Below are 21,576 nucleotides of genomic sequence, written 5' to 3' on the forward strand. Positions count from 1 at the left end.
ACCAACTTTCACATTCTCTTTGATCTCATCCTTTCCTCCAGATCTCCAAGCCAGCTGTTCACCACCATCTCAGATTACCCCCATCCAAAACCTGATTATTTTTTTCCTTCCCCTGTTAAACCACCCAGCTTCCATCTCAAATTTCCAGTTTTTCCTTTGAATATTGACCCAGCGAGAAAACAGAAACCTTTTTGTTTTGCATTCAGGGCCATGCAGCAATGTCGTGTCGTCCACCGAAATAATGTTAAGCAGGAGGATCCGTCTGCCAGCATTAGTTGTTTGTGACCGATTAAGATCTCAGGTATCTTTAACGAAGAAGAATCTTAACAAATTATCGCCAGCATCCTGAACAAATTACAAATTGCTGCCACCATCTTATTTCAACACCGGTCGGGAAATGTGCAGCTTGTTCACCCCCACGTGTCCTCCCACTTCCCACCTCTTCCAATTTGTTCCCTTCCATTCTGCTCTAGCTCTTCCATGAGCCTCTATCATGTATACATTTTTTTTTTTTTTTTTTGCTTTGTTTCTAATAAATATCTGTTACATTTCCCACCTCGTTTTTATTTCTTTATTTAAGTGAATGAAAATACATTTTATCTCATAAAATGAGAAGCTGGATAATGAAAGCTGAACTACAAATTAAATGAAATATTTTCAAGCTTTTATTGAAAGAATGTAGTATGATATTGTACAGTGGAAACGCATGATTTACTACAATTCTGACAAACTGGCCAATTCGATGTGATTGCCATATATTAATTTTTTTACTTAACTGTCCACCACATAACAATATGTGACTTCATTGTGTTTCATCATTATTTGTTTTGTTGACATTTATAGTTGTTCTGTTTGGTTATTCCTAATACAATGGTGGATATCTGGAAGTGGATCTAACGACCTCCCGTTGTTCTCCCTGCATTACCGAATTTTCTTTGCAGTTTTGCCGGATACAAGATGGGGTCATGTCATCAGCCAGAGAGTGTGGCATTTACGTTAAAGATGCTCGTGTCTCCAGTGCCCATCGCGCTCATATTGCTGGGTCTACTGCTCTTCAGGTTGTATCCTATTAATGAGCAGAGAAGAAGAGAGATCGTCAAAGGGCTGGAACAACTTAAGTACGTTCAGGTTGGGATGGTGGTGGCAATACACAACTTTCAAAATGACGTATGAATGCTAAAAGGCCTTTTGCTCATGTGCTGTGTTTACAGTGACTCAGTTCTGCTCGACAGGCACTTTTAACTTGCCGTTACTAGTGTGAAATCTGTAATTCAGTTAGTCTTTTAAACTTATTTTTCAGCATTTAGCCAAAAGAGTGGAAACTTCATAATGTTTAACCATAATTGTTCTGTTCCTGAATGTAAATCGGACTCGTGAGAATATTGGAATACATTACGAGAAATATCCTTGAGAGGTGATGCATTTATACCATTTACTGGTGGTACATTCTAGCTTCAGCCATGGATGGACCGCACCACACCAAAACACACACACACACACACACACACACATGGACGGACGGACGGTCCAACTTTTACCAATAGATGCAAAAATCAAGAATAATTTTTTATCTTGTGGCCCTAGAAACAAACAGACAATATATTTACAACAGCCTTCAAGGCTTCCAAAGAGCCCCCCTCTTCCGAACATGATTAGCGGTAATTAAGCTTACCCTGTACATTCACAAGCCCCAGAATTGTGGCATTTTCATGGGTGTTCAGAAGAACCTAATGCAGATACACAGCCCATTCACTGGTAGCGATCCGCTGGGAGGTTTGTGTAACACTCGGGCCTTGCACCATTCCCCCTCCCCCTCCCCCACTCTCAAGCTCCCCAATCCCATCCCCCATAGCCAGGAGTTTGTAGTACGAGCAGGTGCCCATTCGGCGAGCTGAGAAAGTTCTCCAAGTCTTTTGTTGTGTAGATGCCGATAAACCTACGTTGTCAATCCATCGTATGCACACCACACAAAACCATGCAAAATTTTGCAATGTCTGATTTGCAAGTCCTGGTGAGGGTTTGCAATTTCTGATTGCCCATTCTAGTTGTTGTTTTTTTGCAGTGATTGTGCCTTTGCATCTTATGCAGTCTTCTTTTTAGATATTTATGTATCTCCTCCTTTTCCTCAGGGTAATTTCTTAAATGCACAAAAGTTGGGTTGCTTTGGTCACCATCAGGATTGTCGTTTGAGGGAGATTTAAAATCAAGAGTTGAAGAAATGATTTGTTTTGATGCAGAATTCATTAGGCCTGTGCATATCAATGTATTTTGCTAAACGTATACACGCTACGTTCATCGATTGTGTGCATGTGAAAACGTGAAAATCTACCAAGTCATTACAAAAAACATTATTTAGTCCAACACAAGTTAAATATTTCTCCAAGAGTATTTATGTTACGTTAAACAACAACAACTGGTAAATGTAGTAATTACATTCCCTTTATTTTGCAGCTTTAACTGACTAATTGATCCGTTAAAAGAAAGAGTAAAGAATAATTTACTGAGAAAGAGTAAAGCTGTACAGCTAAAAAAAATTAAAATAACGTATTTAAAAAAAATATATACATATTAATAAAACAGCAGCAAAGCAGATGTGTCCTTATTATACATCGCTTATCTTGCCAGACCGGCATGCTGGATGGCTGTTTATTTCATATTTCCTTGAGTCTCCATTTCAAAGGCCTGAATTGTCGATTCAAGTCAAAGTAATGTAATAGCAACGGCTAATGAATGCAGCCACCATCACGTACCTATAAACATGAAACGGCACCAATACGTGCATGAAAGGTCAGGTCACGTCAGCTATGGGAGCATGTGCCGGAGCAACGCGTTGCTGGATCAGTGCCTGGAAAACGAGCCATATGTCCATACAGCCTCAGCTGACGCTCACTGACCATACAGGTAACAAATCTCATCTGAGTATCTCTCAGCAACCGCTCGTTGGACACAAAGTCCGACCAGTGATAGCCAAGGATTTTCCGAAGAGACTTGGTTCCAAAGGAGTTAAGTCTCATTCTCTAGCCCTTGGTAAGGGTCCAGGTTTCACATACATAGAGCAAGACTGGAAGCACCAAGGACTTAAAGACTGACTTTCGTCCTCCTGCATAGATACCAACAGCGACACACCCCATGATCCAGTGAATCCATAACTCCCCAGGCTCGACCCAGATATCTATAAACCTCTGGCTCACAACATGCGGAGACATGAATAACACTGCCAAGATAAGTGAATCTCTTCGTGACCTCAACATCTTCGCCACAAACGGGCACAGACAAGAAAGCAGCATCCAAGATGTCATTGAAAGCCTGGATCTTGGTTTTGTCCCAGGAAATCCATAATCCCAGCGGCTCGGCCTCCTCATTCAGTGCCTGGAGGGCCCCCGTAAGAATATCCAGCGTCTCCGCAAAGATGACTGCATAATCTGCGAAATCAAGGTCAGAGATATTGACACTCCCAAACGATGCACCACAGCCTGATCTCCCAACATCCTCCCCAGAATCCAGTCCATACAAGCGCTGAAGATTTTGGGAGCCAGTACACACCCCTGCCGAACTCAAGTCACAACTGGAAATAAGTCAGAGATGGAGCCACCACACCTCACAGCACTCTCAGTACCAGAGTATAGTTCAGAGATCAGATTGATCAGTGTTGGTGGCACCCCACGAAGACCAAGAATTCTCCAGAGGGCAATTCCGATTCACCGAATTGAACGCTTTGCGGAGATCAACATAGGCTGCAAAGCAGTCCCTGGTGAAACTCTCGCTTGCGTTCGATGAGGACCCCAAGTGCAAGGATATGGTCAATCGTTGACCTCTTTGGTGTAAAGCCCGACTGCTCTGGTCGCTAGTGCTCGAGCAGATGTCGGCGAACCCTCTCAAGAATGATCCAAGCAAAGACCTTGTCTGGCACCGAGAGTAGCGTAACCCCTTGGTAGTTGTTGCAGTCCTGGTGATCACTCTTCCCCTTCCAGAGGGGGACAACAAGGCCCCTCTTCCAGTCGGTTGGGATGATGCCTGTGCTCCAAACAGAGCACAGAACTGCGTGCAGTGACAAGTACAGCATTTCGACCAGCCTTGAGAAGCTCAGCATGGATGGCACAAATCCCAGGAGCTTTGCCCTCTTTCAGCCGGTTCACCACCGCCTGTGTTTCCACAAGTAAATAATAATAATAACAATACATTTATTTTATATAGCGCTTTTCAAGAAGCCCAAAGGCGCTTTGACAGAGTACAAAAAACAAGTGCAAAAAGACAAAAATCAATAGGTAAATAATCAAAGCAAAAGGAAGGAGAAGGAGAAGGAGAAGAGATAGTCAGGGGTTAAATGCTGTGGGTTAAATGTTGAATGCAGTGTTGAACAGGTGGGTCTTGAGTGATGTTTTGAATGTGGTGAGTGAGGAGGAGTCTCTGATGGTGTGAGGTAGTGAGTTCCAGAGGGTGGGAGCAACGATGGAGAAGGCCCTGTCCCCCCAGGATCTGAATTTGGTCCGGATGGGGGGGGGGGGGGAGTCAGGAGGTTGGTACCAGCAGAGCGGAGGTTGTGGGTGGGAGTGTGTCTGGAGAGGAAGTCAGTCAGGTAGGATGGGGCCAGGTTATGGAGGGCTTTGTAGGTCAAGAGAAGGATTTTGTACTGGATTCTCTGGGGGATGGGGAGCCAGTGAAGCTTATAAAGGACGGGGGTGATGTGGTCAGGGGTCCGGGAATGGGTGAGTAGACGGGCAGCGGAGTTCTGAATGTATTGGAGTTTATTGGTGATTATTCAGGGTGAACCATAGAGGAGGCTGTTGCAGTAGTCCAGACGGGAGGTGATGAAGGCGTGGATGAGGGTTTCTGCAGCCGTGGAGGAGAGGGATGGACGGAGGCGGGCGTTGTTTTTCAGGTGAAAGAAGGCTGTCTTTGTGATCTGTTTCGTGTATTTGTCGAAGGAGAGGGTTTGGTCAAAGATGATGCCAAGATTCCGGATGTGAGGGGAGGTGGATACTGGGAAACCGTCGATGTTGAGGGCAAAGTTATGGGTGGATTTGGTGAGCGTTTTTGGGCCAATGATGATTATTTCAGATTTATCGTAGTTAAGTTTGAGGAAGTTGATTTGAAGCCAGGATTTTATTTCAGTTATGCAGTTTGTCAGGATAGAGTGGGTGGCGGTGGAGATGGACTTGGTGGAGATGAAAAGCTGGATGTCATCGGTGAAGCAGTGGAATTGGAGACCATGACGGCGGATTAAGTGACCAAGGGGGGACAGGTACAGGATGAAGAGGAGGGGGCCAATAACTGAACCTTGGGGGACACCTTGGGGGAGGGGAGCATAGGGGGATTTGCAGTTATTGATGGAGATGAACTGGCGTCTGTCAGAGAGGTATGATTTGATCCAAGAGAGGGCAGTGCCGGTAATGTTAAAGGTGGTTTCAAATCGGGTGAGGAGGATGGTGTGATTGATGGTGTCAAAGGCGGCGTTGAGGTCGAGGAGGATGAGAATGTTGAGGTTGCCAGCGTCGGAGGAGAGGAGAAGGCCGTTGGTGATTTTGAGGAGAGCAGTTTCATTACTGTGGTTGGAGCGGAATCCGGATTGGAATGTTTCATGCAGGTTATTGGCAGAGAGGTGATGTTTGAGTTGAGTGGCTACAGCGCGTTCCAAAAGTTTTGACAAAGGGTAGGTTGGAGATGGGTCTGAAGTTGTTTAGGGTGTCAGGGTTGAGTCAAGGTTTTTTCAGAATGGGGGTAACAGCAGCAATTTTGAGGGATGGTGGGACGATGCCTGTAGACAGGGAGCAGTTTATTGTTGCAGTGGTAAGTGGAGAGAGAGCAGGAAGGGAGGCCTTGACAAAGCTGGAGGGGATGGGGTCAAGAGTGCAGGTGGCAGTTTTCATTCCTATGAGGAGTTCAGAGAGGTCAGTAGGGGAGACTGGGGAGAACTGAGACAGGGGTTGGCAGGATAAGGGGGGGCAGGTGGTTTGAGGGGGAGCAGGTGCGGTGGTGGTTAAGCTGCTGTAGATGTTGTCAATTTTGCTTTGGAAGAATGAAAGGAAGGAGATGCAGTTGTCTACTGTGAATGACTGGGTGGTGGTGTCCAGGGGGCTGAGGAGTTTGTTTATTGTAGAGAAGAGTGCTTTTGGGTTTCCAGAGCCAGAGTGGATAATTTGAGAGTAGTAGGCGGAGCGGGCGCGGGAGGGGGCATCTTTGTAGTGTTGTAGGTGGTCCTTGTCGGCTTGGGAGTGAATTGTGAGACCTGTTTTATTGCGGAGTCTTTCAAGTTGGCGAGCATGAGTTTTCATCAGGCGGAGTTCAGGGGTAAACCAGGGAGCAGAATGGGTGAAAGAAACTTTTGGTTTTTATAGGCGCAAGCTGGTCAAGGCAGGAGGAGAGAGTGTGGTTGTAGTAGTCAGTGAGGTCAGAAGGGGTGTGGAGGTCAACGAAGGGAGAAGTGGACATTTTTTTCAGAGAGGGTGGATGAGAATGAGGTAGGTGAAAGAGCGTTTAGCTTACGGAAGTTGATCGTGCGATAATGCCTTGGTGCTGGGGTGGGGATGTTGATGGTCATAGTGATGGCTAAGTGGTCAGAGAGGGTGAGGTCAGAGCCAGAGAGATGGTGCAAAATTAATCCAGTAGAGCAGACAAGGTCCAGAATGTGACCATGGTTATGGGTAGGAAAGTTGACATGTTGAGTGAGGTTAAAGCAGGTGAGTAAATCAGTGAAGTCAGTGGTTATTGTGGAGTCAGTGGAGTCCATGTGGATATTGAATCCACATGTAAAGTTCACAGTTAATTGGGGGGTCAGAATTTTGGAGAGCAACACCCCTGACATCCAACTCAACAGCCGGTGGGTCAGCCTGGTAAAGCCTTTCAAAGTAACCGGCCAAGCGGGCCTTCACTTCAGACTCCTCTGTCAAGAGGCCACCACCCTTTGTTCTACCTGCAGTACACCTAGGGACAGGCTTATAGCAATGCAATGCACGGATTCCTCTAAGCATGATGAGAATCACATGTCCACAAGTGATGCTCTACGCTTTCACAGATTCCTCGCACATCGGCCTCCTTGTTCGCCCTCAGCGAGCATACAGTTTTATGCCTCAGCTCCTGGAACAGTTCAGCTCTGCCATCGAGCCTGGCCCTGCGACTCTGGTCGATGGTATCGAGCGTCTCCTGAGAGACAAAGTTCTTCTTCGCCTGACGGTGAGTTCCAAGACAGCCACCGGCAACATCAAGGATTGTGGTCTTGAAGGCACTCCACAACTCCTCAGGATCCTGCGAAGCATCCAGACCGCCCAAAACCCCCACTCAACCTGCTCGCAAACTCCTCAGCTGCCCTATCTTCCTTGAGCTTGCCCACATCCAGCCGAGGCTGGGATGGTAGCATTCTCTTGGATTTGAGCTGCAACGTTAGAATTGCTACAACAAGCCTGTGGTCAGTGTTGAGGAACTGAGCACTCCAGTAGACCCAACAGTTCTGGAGCATCTGCCCTCGACCATCAATGAGCACATGGTCAATCTCCTTCGCCACACCACCAGCATTGGAATACCAAGTCCAGCAATGAGGCTGTGGGTGCTAAAACCATGAGCCAGCCACCCTAGGTCCATGACTTCTTGCAAAGCCGAGGAACTTCGTGCTATTCTGGTTCATAGTCCAGGATCCATGGGGACCAACACATGCCTCATAGCAATCCCTGTCAGTGCCAGTCGATGCATTGAAATCCCCCAAGACTAGTAGAGTATCTCTCCTGGGGCACTGATCAACCACAGACTCGAGCGTGGCATCAGTCTCGTAATACGTTCGTTGACCGATCTTACCTAGACTTTCATGGGAGTCAGCTTATTGGACACAGCTATAGCAATTCCCTGGGCATGGTAACCGTCAAAGCGACCAGACCAGTAGTAGGTGTAACCACCCACCATGATCTCACTACTATCCAGCCTCCGAACCTTAGAAAAGGGCTACAACATTGATGTTCAAACGTTGGAGCTCAGATGAAAGCAGAGACAGGTGATCATCCTCTCTTTGAGTAAGAACGTTCCAGGCAGCCACCCAAAGTGACCGCCTCAGGTTAACCCAAGGAGACTGTCGTCTGGTGGACGACGCCTCAGCACCACCCCGACACGCACATCTACAACCCAACCCTGGAAAGTTATCCTGTGCTTTTTCCTCCAATTATCTAAGAATGGGGATCCCAAAGGATTTGCCCCAATCCTGTCATCCGGTGAGCTGCCCTGCGAAGGCCAGCTGCACAGGAGGTACTCCCACGGAGTGTTTTTAAATTTATTTATTTATATATAGTTGTGTTCTTTGTGCATGTTGCGGAATGACATGTTTTTATGGTGGCCGGAGTGCAAATCTTACCACCAACCTCCTAGAAAAAGGTAACCTGACTGCAGGAGGACGTCCGCAGACACAGTTGGGCACCGGATATGAATGGCCGTTGGCTCACAGGGTGCTCCTCCGCCCTTTGACAGGTCTTGTTTTAGCCCTGCTAGGTGTACATATCCAAACACCCCCTGGGGTGACCAGACCAGGCGGGAAAAAAATAAAATAAATTTTTCTACCCCCAAGAAAATGTGTGACTACTCTTAGTCTGGCTCCTAACCGTTGACCTCCCTGGATAGGTAAGACCTACCAGGAATAAAGCTCCCCACCAATATAGCCCAAAGAGTCACAGGAGCATGCAAGCCTCCCAACTACGATCAAAGCGATAGTCACAATCGGGGAGGAAAATATGTCTATAAACAACATGGCGTCGTAAAAAATACTTGCAGGTCCCGCCTGTCTTCACCCCACCAAGAGCCGGAAAGAACTGATCTAATAGGCTGGTGGTATAAACCCCACCCTGAACGGACCAATGGATGGAGACTGGATTGAGAAGCCGGCTCCTTTTATCGTATAGATTAGCAACAGAACATGTACACGCTTAAAGATCTTTGTAAACGTTTATATATTTTTTTCTGTGTACACGTATGCAGCTGTCAGGTTAGATTAGTCATTCTCGATTTGACTTCTTGTTCTTTCACTCTGCTTGTTATTTTTCAATTTCGCTTTGATGTGAATTCCTTTTTTATTCCGGTCAAATACCGTCGCAAACCCCCATCTTGGGATGAATTCTTACATACACGCAGAGTCGCGTGGAATACACCAAGACATGAAATGGGAAAGAAAGATGGAAGGAGAGTGGTCCCGGGACTTGAGGTGTACCAGTCCCAGGACAGAGACGTGCTTATCGGGGAAAAACCCAGATATCTGTAAATGGAAAGCCCCACACTGCTGGCCGACTCCGATGCCGACTTGCACCCTCGACTGGTGCTGATCGGCAGACTTGTGCCTCCCGGTGCAGCCTTGTATTGACACCTCGGCTGGTCCTTCGGTCGCACTCTTTCCACATGTCCAGAGCATTGGTCACGGTGATGCCACGTGCCACAAGTCCCAACCACTTGGTGCTCTTTCCCCAAAGCACATAATAATAATAATAATAATAATAATAATAATAATACATTTATTTTATATAGCGCTTTTCAAGAAGCCCAAAGACGCTTTGACAGAGTACAAAAAACAAGTGCAAAAAGACAAAAATCAATCAGTAAATAATAATCAAAGCAAAAGGAAGGAGAAGGAGAAGAGATAGTCAGGGGTTAAATGCTGTGGGTTAAATGTTGAATGCAGTGTTGAACAGGTGGGTCTTGAGTGATGTTTTGAATGTGGTGAGTGAGGAGGAGTCTCTGATGGTGTGAGGTAGTGAGTTCCAGAGGGTGGGAGCAGCGATGGAGAAGGCCCTGTCCCCCCAGGATCTGAATTTGGTCTGCATGGGGGGGGTGAGGGGGGGGTCAGGAGGTTGGTAGTGGGAGTGTGTCTGGAGAGGAGGTCAGTAAGGTAGGATGGGGCCAGGTTATGGAGGGCTTTGTAGGTCAAGAGGAGGATTTTGTACTGGATTCTCTGGGGGATGGGGAGCCAGTGAAGCTTGTAAAGGACGGGGTGATGTGGTCACGGGTCCGGGAATGGGTGAGTAGACGGGCAGCGGAGTTCTGAATGTATTGGAGTTTATTGGTGATTTATTGAGGGTGAACCAAAGAGGAGGCTGTTGCAGTAGTCAAGACGGGAGGTGATGAAGGCGTGGATGAGGGTTTCTGCAGCCGTGGAGGAGACGGATGGACGGAGACGGGCAATGTTTTTCAGGTGAAAGAAGGCTGTCTTTGTGATCTGTTTAGTGTATTTGTCGAAGGAGAGGGTTTGGTCAAAGATGATGCCAAGATTCCGGATGTGAGGGGAGGTGGATACTGGGAAACCGTCGATGTTGAGGGCAAAGTTATGGGTGGATTTGGTGAGCGTTTTTGGGCCAATGATGATTATTTCAGATTTATCATAGTTAAGTTTGAGGAAGTTGATTTGAAGCCAGGATTTTATTTCAGTGATGCAGTTTGTCAGGATAGAGTGGGTGGCGGTGGAGATGGACTTGGTGGAGATGAAAAGCTGGATGTCATCGGCGAAGCAGTGGAATTGGAGACCATGACGGCGGATTAAGTGACCAAGGGGGGACAGGTACAGGATGAAGAGGAGGGGGCCAGGAACTGAACCTTGGGGGACACCTTGGGGGAGGGAAGCAGTGGGGGATTTGCAGTTATTGATGGAGATGAACTGGCGTCTGTCAGAGAGGTATGATTTGAGCCAAGAGAGGGCAGTGCCGGTAATGTTAAAGGTGGTTTCAAGTCGGGTGAGGAGGATGGTGTGATTGATGGTGTCAAAGGTGGCGCTGAGGTCGAGGAGGATGAGAATGTTGAGGTTGCCAGCGTCAGAGGAGAGGAGAGGAGAAGGTCGTTAGTGATTTTGAGGAGAGCAGTTTCAGTACTGTGGTTGGAGCGGAATCCGGATTGGAATGTTTCATACAGGTTATTGGCAGAGAGGTGATGTTTGAGTTGAGTGGCTGCAGCGCGTTCCAAAACTTTTGACAGAAAGGGTAGGTTGGAGATGGGTCTGAAGTTGTTTAGGGTGTCGGGGTTGAGTCCAGGTTTTTTCAGAATGGGGGTAACAGCAGCAATTTTGAGGGATGGTGGGACGATGCCTGTAGACAGGGAGGAGTTTATTGTTGCAGTGATAAGTGGAGAGAGAGCAGGAAGGGAGGCCTTGACAAAGCTGGAGGGGATGGGGTCAAGAGTGCAGGTGGCAGTTTTCATTCCTATGAGGAGTTCAGAGAGTTCAGAGAGGTCAGTAGGGGAGACTGGGGAGAACTGAGACAGGGGTTGGCAGAATAAGGGGGGGCAGGTGGTTTGAGGGGGAGCAGGTGCGGTGGTGGTTAAGCTGCTGTAGATGTTGTCAATTTTGCTTTGGAAGAATGAAAGGAAGGAGATGCAGTTGTGTACTGTGAATGACTGGGTGGTGGTGTCCAGGGGGCTGAGGAGTTTGTTTATTGTAGAGAAGAGTGCTTTTGGGTTTCCAGAGCCAGAGTGGATAATTTGAGAGTAGTAGGCGGAGCGTGCGCGGGAGAGGGCATCTTTGTAGTGTTGTAGGTGGTCCTTGTAGGCTTGGGAGTGAATTGTGAGACCTGTTCTATTGCGGAGTCTTTCAAGTTGGCGAGCACGAGTTTTCATCAGGCGGAGTTCAGGGGTAAACCAGGGAGCAGAATGGGTGAAAGAAACTGTTTTGGTTTTTATAGGCGCAAGCTGGTCAAGGTAGGAGGAGAGAGTGTGGTTGTAGTAGTCAGTGGGGTCAGAAGGGGTGTGGAGGTCAACGAAGGGATAAGTGGACATTTTTTCAGAGAGGGTGGATGAGAATGAGGTAGGTGAAAGAGCGTTTAGCTTACGGAAGTTGATAGTGCGATAATGCCTTGGTGCTGGGGTGGGGATGTTGATGGTCATAGTGATGGCTAAGTGGTCAGAGAGGGTGAGGTCAGAGCCAGAGAGATGGTGCAAAATTAATCCAGTAGAGCAGACAAGGTCCAGAATGTGACCACTGTTATGGGTAGGAAAGTTGCCATGTGGAGTGAGGTTAAAGCAGGTGAGTAAATCAGTGAAGTCAGTGGTTATTGTGGAGTCATTGGAGTCCATGTGGATATTGAAATCACTGAGGAGGAGGATTGAGGGGGAGAGGGAACAGAGCTGGGTCAGAAAGTAGGAGAAGTCAGACAGGAATGATGGGTGTGGTTTGGGAGGGCGGTAGACGACAGCCATGACTGGCTGCGTGTGACCAGAGACTTTAAAAGCCAGGTGTTCAAATGATGGAGCAGATGAGATGGAGATGAGGCTGGTCTTGATGTCCTGTCGGTGAATTACGGCAATTCCACCACCTCGGCCCTCCGAGCGTGGTTTATTGATGTAAGAATATCCATTGGGTGTAGTGAGGTTCAGTGAGAAGTAGTCCAGTGGTTGTTGCCAGGTTTCAGTGAGACAGAGAAAGTCCAGTTTATTATCCAGAATGTAGTCGTTCAGGATGAGGCTTTTGTTGTTGAGGGACCGGGTATTGAACAGGGTGAGCTTGATGTTGCTTTGTACGGTGGGGATGAACTCAGGTGATTTAGCCAGGGTTTGCAGACAGGAGGTGCGATCGTGTGCGTTGCTATGACCAGGTGCGCTGGGACGATGAGTGGGAGTGCGCTGAGCCGACCAGAGTACGGGAATGGAACACATTGGCAAGGAATTAAATAAAAATGGATTGGACGAAGGAAAGCACATAAAATAGAGGATCTGTCTGCACCATCAACCCTGACAGTGCTAATTGGGGTAATTACCAGACAATTTTTTTCTCATATTAATTATGAGATAACTAATTAATTATTATTGCCCCTTACCCCTTAAGCCCTTTTCTTCACACAATTTTTCATAATGCTTCTCAAAGGGTTTGTATTCCTTGAGTCATCTGAGGAGTTTGGAAACCGCCTTTAGAGGCCATTTTTCCCTGCAGAGCGGAGGTTGGCCTTTTTTTTGGGCACCGTGGTCCCCTTTTCGAAGCAATGTTTTATGACTGGATGCCCTTCCTACCGCCAACCCTGTTAGTCCCTCTTGCAACAGACAGAGAATTACCAGTGAACTGGTACTCAATTCATCGACCTCGGAAGGATGCCAGGCTGAGTCAACCGCCCTGGCATTAATTCAGCGATCGACCGGGATTCGAACGCAGGATCCTAGGATCCCAAGCCGGCACCCTAACCGCTATGCCAACCCCAGGCTCATCTGAGGAGTTTAATGTTGTGATTTTTTTCTGTGGTCCAAAGCAACAAAATAAAACAAATAAATTAGTGTGTTTTATCCGTTATTCGCAAACGAACAAAACTCAAATGGAAGTAAACGTTGAAAATTTACATTAAAGGACAAAGAACACCATGGAGTTTGGCCTTTGGTTTGTGTTTGTATAATATTGATGTGTGGTTGAAGAATTCTTGCCGTCTTGCCTTGCAGGATCGAGAAAGCTCGAATGGAGTGCGAAGATGTGAAGAATGGCATCGTCCAGAGGTGAACGACTTTCGATCCCGGCACAAAGCTGGGAAAGGAACTATGAAACACTGTTGCAAATATCTGCGTTGCTGGACCCACCTCCTTGTGGTTTTTAACTGTAATGTTATTTGTACTTTTAATCTTCACTAACTATACTTGATCCTGGGAGTGTTCGGAGAGGTTGAGTGTTGCTTTTGGAGTGTTCTTGAGCATTTGAAACCCAAACCAGTGTATCCACAAGTGACTTGAATTTGTGGCCCCCGTTTCAAACTAATGTTCAGCTGTGAATGTCAGGGGCGAGCGGGGGGGGGGGGGGGGGGGGGGTAATCGTTATTTTGTTTTCTCCAATTGTAAATGTTGTACACTTTATTACCTTGTAAATATTGTGGTTGGACCACCGAGTACAGAAAATTGTTTATTTTTTGCCTCAGGTAATTCTAGAACTAGAAAAAAAATAGGCATTTTTGACTAATTGGGTGGTTTCTTGAATAAAAAAAAAAAACACGGTATTTGAATAAATGGTTTTGAGTTTCAACTCCTGCATATTGTGCTTCAGGATGATGATTTGCTATTACGAGGTTGGCAACAGGAGGAGGAAGAAGATCCACCTTGTTTAATTTCCCCACACTATTAAGATAGAAGCAACATTAGCACCCAGAGTTCCCCGTGTGTGTGTGTGTGTGTGTGTGTGTGTGGTGTGTGTTCCAGCTCCTCCACAAGCATTTTTTTTTTTTTTTTTTTTTTGTTGTATACCGAGTCGAGGCTCGTGAAAGAGCTAACATTTATCAAACAAACAAGCAAACAAAGTATATAAAAAGGGGAGCGGTCGACAAGATGGGGAGAGAAGGGGAGGAAGCATACAAACACAACATTTGAGAGCAGGGACATCGGGAGATGTGTGGGAGGGAGAGGGCCTGGGGGGAGGCAGGATAGGTATAAAACGCAAGGACACCAAGGACTTCCAGAAAGAAGTCAAAAGTCACCTCAAAAAAGTGGATTTGGGGTGAAATTAGCGGGGGTAGAAAAGATCAAGGTTTTGGATTGGGGAAGATAAGAGATGGTGGTGAACAGCCGTTTTAAAGACCTGGAGGGAGGAGTGGGATTGAAGGGAGTGTGGGAGTTTGTTCCAGAGGCGGGAGAAAAGAGGAGTGAAGGTGAGCAGAGAGTCTTGATTTTGGCAGTTTAACCACAAGAGGGTTGCAGGCAGACCTGCAGGAATGTTTGGGGGACAGAGCCCAGAGAGCTGGGGGAGCAAGGCCGGAGAGGAGTCGGTAGAAGACGGAAAGACCACCAACCTGCCTGAGTGAAAGGCCCTCGGAGATAGCGTCATCGCGGGAGATTCCAATGATTCTGAAAAATTAGATGATGTGGAAAAAAAAACACAAGGTAGTAGTACAAGTATATTCTAGCTCCACATGCATGTTACATGCACTAAGTGCATGCATGGAGACAGCACTAAGTCGAGAAAAGACAATGTGGAATTCTTTTGATCTACAGAGGTTTAGCAGGAGGTAAATGTTAAAGGGATGGAAGGGAAGGGACAAATTGAACCAATTGGGTTTTGCTTTTTTCATGCATAAGAAATAGATGATCATGAAGGTCAGGTATTGATTTAGAAATCAACACGGATTTATCAATTAAATGTCACGTCAATTCGTTTTTCTTAAGTGTATAAATCGTTGTTTTTGAAGCTCAGCATCACATACCTGGTTTCACTGGTTAATTACCTCCACCACCGAAAGTGGATAGAGGTTATGTTTTCACCACAGTTTGTCTGTTTGTGAGAAAGATATCTCAAACAGTTGTGGACGGATTCGGACTAAATTTTGCGGAGAGGTTGTGTGTGTGACGAGGACGAAATGATTCGATTTTGGTGAAGATCCGGATTCGGATCCAGGTACTAGAACTTTTTAAGTGATTCTTCAGCATTTGGAGATGGGGCCCAAAAAGGATACATAGCAGGATATCTCAAAAAGTTGTGGACGGATTTGGACGAAACTTGGTGGACAGGTTGGGTGTCTGACGAGGAAAAATTGATTCAATTTTGGTGAAGATCTGAATATGGATTCAGATACGAGCATTATTTAATTCTTAACCGTTGAGAGATCGGGCGATTGGTGAAGATCTGAATATGGATTCAGATACGAGCATTATTTAATTCTTAACCGTTGAGAGATTGGGCGATTGGTGAAGATCTGAATATGGATTCAGATACGAGCATTATTTAATTCTTAACTATTGAGAGATTGGACGATTGGTGAAGATCTGAATATGGATTCAGATACGAGCATTATTTAATTCTTAACCGTTGAGAGATCGGACGATTGGTGAAGATCTGAATATGGATTCAGATACGAGCATTATTTAATTCTTAACCGTTGAGAGATCGGACGATTGGTGAAGATCTGAATATGGATTCAGATACGAGCATTATTTAATTCTTAACCGTTGAGAGATCGGACGATTGGTTAAGATCTGAATATGGATTCAGATACGAGCATTATTTAATTCTTAACCGTTGAGAGATTGGACGATTGGTGAAGATCTGAATATGGATTCAGATACGAGCATTATTTAATTCTTAACCGTTGAGAGATTGGGCGATTGGTGAAGATCTGAATATGGATTCAGATACGAGTATTATTTAATTCTTAACCGTTGAGAGATCGGGCGATTGGTGAAGATCTGAATATGGATTCAGATACGAGCATTATTTAATTCTTAACCGTTGAGAGATCGGGCGATTGGTGAAGATCTGAATATGGATTCAGATACGAGCATTATTTAATTCTTAAACGTTGAGAGATTGGGCGATTGGTGAAGATCTGAATATGGATTCAGATACGAGCATTATTTAATTCTTAACTATTGAGAGATTGGACGATTGGTGAAGATCTGAATATGGATTCAGATACGAGCATTATTTAATTCTTAACTATTGAGAGATTGGACGATTGGTGAAGATCTGAATATGGATTCAGATACGAGCATTATTTAATTCTTAACCGTTGAGAGATCGGACGATTGGTGAAGATCTGAATATGGATTCAGATACGAGCATTATTTAATTCTTAACCGTTGAGAGATTGGGCGATTGGTGAAGATCTGAATATGGATTCAGATACGAGCATTATTTAATTCTTAACCGTTGAGAGATTGGACGATTGGTGAAGATCTGAATATGGATTCAGATACGAGCATTATTTAATTCTTAACTATTGAGAGATTGGACGATTGGTGAAGATCTGAATATGGATTCAGATACGAGCATTATTTAATTCTTAACCGTTGAGAGATTGGGCGATTGGTGTAGATCTGAATATGGATTCAGATACGAGCATTATTTAATTCTTAACCGTTGAGAGATCGGGCGATTGGTGAAGATCTGAATATGGATTCAGATACGAGTATTATTTAATTCTTAACCGTTGAGAGATTGGGCGATTGGTGAAGATTCGAATATGGATTCAGATACGAGCATTATTTAATTCTTAACCGTTGAGAGATTGGGCGATTGGTGAAGATCTGAATATGGATTCAGATACGAGCATTATTTAATTCTTAACCGTTGAGAGATCGGGCGATTGGTGAAGATCCGAATATGGATTCAGATACGAGCATTATTTAATTATTAACTATTGAGAGATTGGACGATTGGTGAAGATCTGAATATGGATTCAGATACGAGCATTATTTAATTCTTAACTATTGAGAGATTGGACGATTGGTGAAGATCTGAATATGGATTCAGATACGAGCATTATTTAATTCTTAACCGTTGAGAGATCGGGCGATTGGTGAAGATCTGAATATGGATTCAGATACGAGCATTATTTAATTCTTAACTATTGAGAGATTGTACGATTGGTGAAGATCTGAATATGGATTCAGATACGAGCATTATTTAATTCTTAACCGTTGAGAGATCGGGCGATTGGTGAAGATCTGAATATAGATTCAGATACGAGCATTATTTAATTCTTAACCATTGAGAGTTCGGGCGAAATGCGATGATATCGCGTGATATTTTTAAAAGTTCTGATTCTAGACAAAACCTGGTGGACGAGTTGGTTAGGTGACGAGAACAAGCCGATTAGATTTTGTTTCAGGTCCAAATCCAGAGTCGGCCTATCGATGGATACAAAACATAAACTGTTCAGCTTGGCAGAGGTATGTGCTCTACCCAGTGCCGTTCTCGTTTTTTCATTTTTCGATACATTTATAGTCCCTGTGGAACCTTTTATAAGAATTATGAACAAAGTAGATGAAAGTAGGAAAAAACAATTGGTATTGCTAACCAATCCCATATTCATCATTATAGTCTTGCCCTGCCCTCACTTCCTGTCCTGCCTTCCTCACTTCCTCACAACCCTCCACTCTCGGCGGACGAGAGCATCTTCAGCGGTGCAATGTCTAGTTAGACGTGGTGAAGGCGCAACGTACACACGAAATCTCTGCATCTGCTGTGCATTCGGTTGTTAAAAGTTCTCTGGGAATGAGTGATTTGGAGAGGTGACCGTGATGGGTCATGACCTGTTCGTGGTCACATATCTTTTCCGCATATCTCAAGGGATTGTGAGTTGGGTACCAACTACATTGTTGAGTACCAGTTCACTGGTAATTCCCTGTGTGTCGCAAGACGTGACGAACAGGGTTGGCGACAGGAAGGGCATCCGGCCATAAAACATTGCTTCAAAAAGGGGACCATGGTGCCCAAAAAAGGCCAACCCCCGCTCTGCGGGGAAAAATGGCCTCTCAAGGTGGTTGCCAGTGGTGTAGTCTACGTGATACGCAGGTATACGCCGTATACCCACTAGGAAAGGTCCAGGATTTCCGTATACCCACTTAAAAATGCGCGAGGATACGTAACAACATATTATTTTCGTGACAGAACTTTCACACTTTCATTCATAAAATGCGCTATACAAATAACTTTCATTCATAAAATGCACTATATGAATAAAATTTGATTTGATTTGATAAAATTCACCCCGTCTGTGTTAGGAAGCACTGACTAATGGCATTGGGGCTTCCGTGACCTGTGACCCGGATCTGACGTCACCTACCAAGGAACAACCACACAGTTGCTTACATTCTCGGCGCGAAAGTAATGTGAATCAATAAAGGAGAAAAACGAAACGAAAAGATGAAACGAAAGCACACTCAAACGACACTCTTTGAGTGTTTTCGCAAGCCTGCTCCTGAAGCTCCTGCCGCTTCGGGTGACACTGACGTCACAGAAACTATAGAAAAAGAGCCAGGTGAGGCTGATGCTATCCCAACGTTACGCGGTAACGTTACAGAAACTGAGCCCGATGCTATCACCCGACCTGGTAAGTGAAAGTAGCATAGTTATCATTAACATAACTGTAACAGCATGGGATTGTTGGTATATTGAATTCTATCTAGAACTAGCTAACCTCACTAACGTTAGTGTGGTGGATCAATAATTGTGGGAGAAGGGGAGAGATGGCTTGTCCACCAACGAGCTGTATGTTGCTAGCTAGCTAAACAGCGCCAAGCTTAGCCGCTTAAGCCGCTGTCGCACCTTGACGTTTTAGCCAGCGTATGCCGACGTATGAAAAATTTGGCTACGTTAAGAGCACGCTGAAGCACGCTGGCATACGTCGTAGTACGCCGAGCTCGTCGACAAATTTTGTGCATGCACAAAATTTGTCGACGTATGCCAGCGTATGACTCACACCAGCACTCAATTTTGATACGTCGGCATACGCTGGCTAAATCGTCAAGGTGTGACAGGGGCTTTAGAGCGCACTGTGAAAGCTTGGCTCCCTCCCGATGCTCAGTAGTACCCATTGTAAACAACGAGAAAAGAGCCAGCTCAGATATACAATAGTGTGTGTCTGTGTGTGTCTGTGTGCAGTCGTCAACCGAATACAATGTTTTTATTTCTCCTTGTTTCAGATGATGATTTGGTGAGAGCTGTGTCAGAGGCTGTGTTGGCTGAGACAGATGCTGTATTCAGAACAGCATACTATCTTTCATACTATATGAGATACTATATGAGCATACTATATGAGAAAGAATCTCGCGATACTTTGCGTTGCGTCATTAGTCAGGATAATCTCGCGGTATTTTCGTTTTCTTGAATTCTCCGTGACCTGTGTTCGTTAATTTCTCCAATTCCCTCACGGATTTTCTCAACCCTTTCGCAAAACTGAAAATGGGCCTGGTCTGAGACCGGGCGAGACGTCATGAACGAGCTTGATTGGAGCTATCGTGCTATCCTTCACTAACCCTTACCATGTCTCATGAGTAATGTGGCGGTGCTACAACGCTTATTGGTCCGGACTTCTGGTCCCTCGAGCGATGGGGCTTGCTTCGATCTCTCCACGGCATCAAAGTTTGAGTGTTTTCCCGTTCGTTTCTTTGTCAAATTTCCGCTGCGTATTTTGTTGTGTATGTGTTATTGTGTGTTTCTATTTGGTTTTGGTTTTGTAGTTGTTGCAAATTTGTGTGTTAATAGTCGTTTCTTTGTTCGCGTCTCGTGCGGCCTCCTCGTCTCGACTTGTGCCCCGCCCCCTATATCTCGTTTTTCTTTCACCTCTGCTCCTGCTTTCTCAAATCCACGTTCTCACTTAGAGACTTTTCCCAGATTGTTTTTCATGGTTTTGTTTAAATATGTTTAAACCGCAGCCGTGTTGCTGACGCCGCCCCCCAAAATTTCCATGTTTTAAACGTTTCCCAGTGTGTACACTGGATTAGAATAGGTATGCCGTATCCCCGCGTGTCGTAAGAGGCGACTAAGAGGGTTGGCGTCAGGAAGGGCATCCGGCCATAAAACATTGCCTCAAAAAGAGAACCATGACAATTACAACTACATGTGGGCAGGGTACAGCCCGAAGTGGAGATCGGTTTCTGAGGTTTGGGACATGGAATGTAGGGACAATGACAGGGAGATCAGGAGAAGTGGTGGAAGTAATGGTCAGAAGAAGAGTGGACATATGTTGTGTGCAAGAGACGAGATGGAAGGGAAGTGGTGTGAGAATGGTGAAGGGTAGGCAGGGACAGAAATACAAGTTTGTGTGGCAAGGGTGCCTGGAGGGCATGAATGGTGTTGGTGTCCTGTTATCTGAGGAGTTTGTAGACAGTGTGGTGAGTGTGACTAGAGTGAGTGATAGGTTGATGATGGTGAAAATGATGATTGGAAAGCTCTTGGTGAACGTCATCTCGGGATATGCTCCGCAGGTTGGTCGAAGCGATGAAGAGAAGGACAAGTTCTGGTGTGCGATAGAGAAGCTGATGGAAAACGTGAAAGATGAGGAAGTTGTTGTGGTGGGAGGAGACCTGAATGGACATGTGGGAAGGAGTATGGATGGTTTTGAGGGAGTTAATGGGGGTTACAGATATGGTGTGAGAAATGGAGAAGGTGAAAGGATTTTGGAGTTTGCTGATGGAGCTGATTTGTTGATTTGTAATATTCAGTTCCAGAAAGAGGATAATAAGCTTGTTACATACACGTCAGGTGGGTCGACGACAACCGTTGACTACCTGATGGTGCGTAGGCGAGATAGGGGGCACCTCCGGGACACAAAGGTGATCCCGGGGGAGGAGGCTGTTTCACAGCACCACTTGGTTGTCTGCGACGTAAGGGTGAAAGGTGCGAGGAGAGCTCGGCGGGGGAAGTACCAACCGAGAATGAAGGTGTGGAGGTTGAAAGAGGTGACAGGAAGGGAGGCATTAAAAGAGAGGCTGAGTAGGGTCGAGGATGATGTGGTTGAGCTTGAAAGTGATTGGATGTCAATGAAAGCTAGTCTGTTGGGAGCCGTTGGTGAGGTATGTGGATGGACAAAAGGACCACCGAGGCACTCGGAAACATGGTGGTGGGATGATGAAGTTGGAAAGAGGATTGACGAGAAGAGGAAGAAGTTCAAGGAGTGGCAGAAGGCGAAGGGTACGGGAGCAGAAGCAGCAGAGCATGAAAGTTATAAGGCAGCCAGGAAGGCTGCAAAGAAAGAGGTAGCAAAGGCGCAGGAGGCATGTAGGAAAATGTTCGGAGAATGCTTGGATTCGGAAGAGGGTCAGAAAGCAGTATTCAGGATTGCAAAGCAGATAGCGAAAGAGAGGTGTGATGTGATGGGGGTGAGTTGCTTGAAGGATGAAGTGGGACAAATCGTTGTCGACCCAGATGGAATTAAAGGAAGATGGAAAAGA

General features: G+C 45.6%; 2 protein-coding genes across 3 annotated transcripts in view; both read left to right on the forward strand.

The window, feature by feature from the left end:
• MFSD2A (MFSD2 lysolipid transporter A, lysophospholipid) overlaps positions 1-13,944 on the forward strand; it is a 188,188-nt gene extending 174,244 nt beyond the window's left edge. Inside the window, exons 14-15 of the mRNA XM_078783177.1 lie at positions 942-1,118; positions 13,366-13,944. Coding sequence (XP_078639303.1) covers positions 942-1,118; positions 13,366-13,423 — 235 coding nt within the window. The 3' untranslated portion in view covers positions 13,424-13,944. The remainder of the gene's footprint in view (positions 1-941; positions 1,119-13,365) is intronic.
• Positions 13,945-18,515: 4,571 nt separating this feature from the next.
• Positions 18,516-21,576, forward strand: part of LOC137432050 (uncharacterized) — an 86,579-nt gene continuing 83,518 nt past the window's right edge. For both annotated transcript variants that reach the window (XM_078783178.1, XM_068123785.2), the window contains exon 1: positions 18,516-18,734. In XM_078783178.1, the coding sequence (XP_078639304.1) occupies positions 18,672-18,734 (63 nt within the window). In that variant the 5' untranslated portion in view covers positions 18,516-18,671. The remainder of the gene's footprint in view (positions 18,735-21,576) is intronic.

This window comes from Myxine glutinosa, chromosome 8 (genome assembly GCF_964187855.1).
Source record: "Myxine glutinosa chromosome 8, kmMyxGlut1.1, whole genome shotgun sequence".
NCBI classification, from domain to species: Eukaryota; Metazoa; Chordata; class Myxini; order Myxiniformes; family Myxinidae; genus Myxine; species Myxine glutinosa.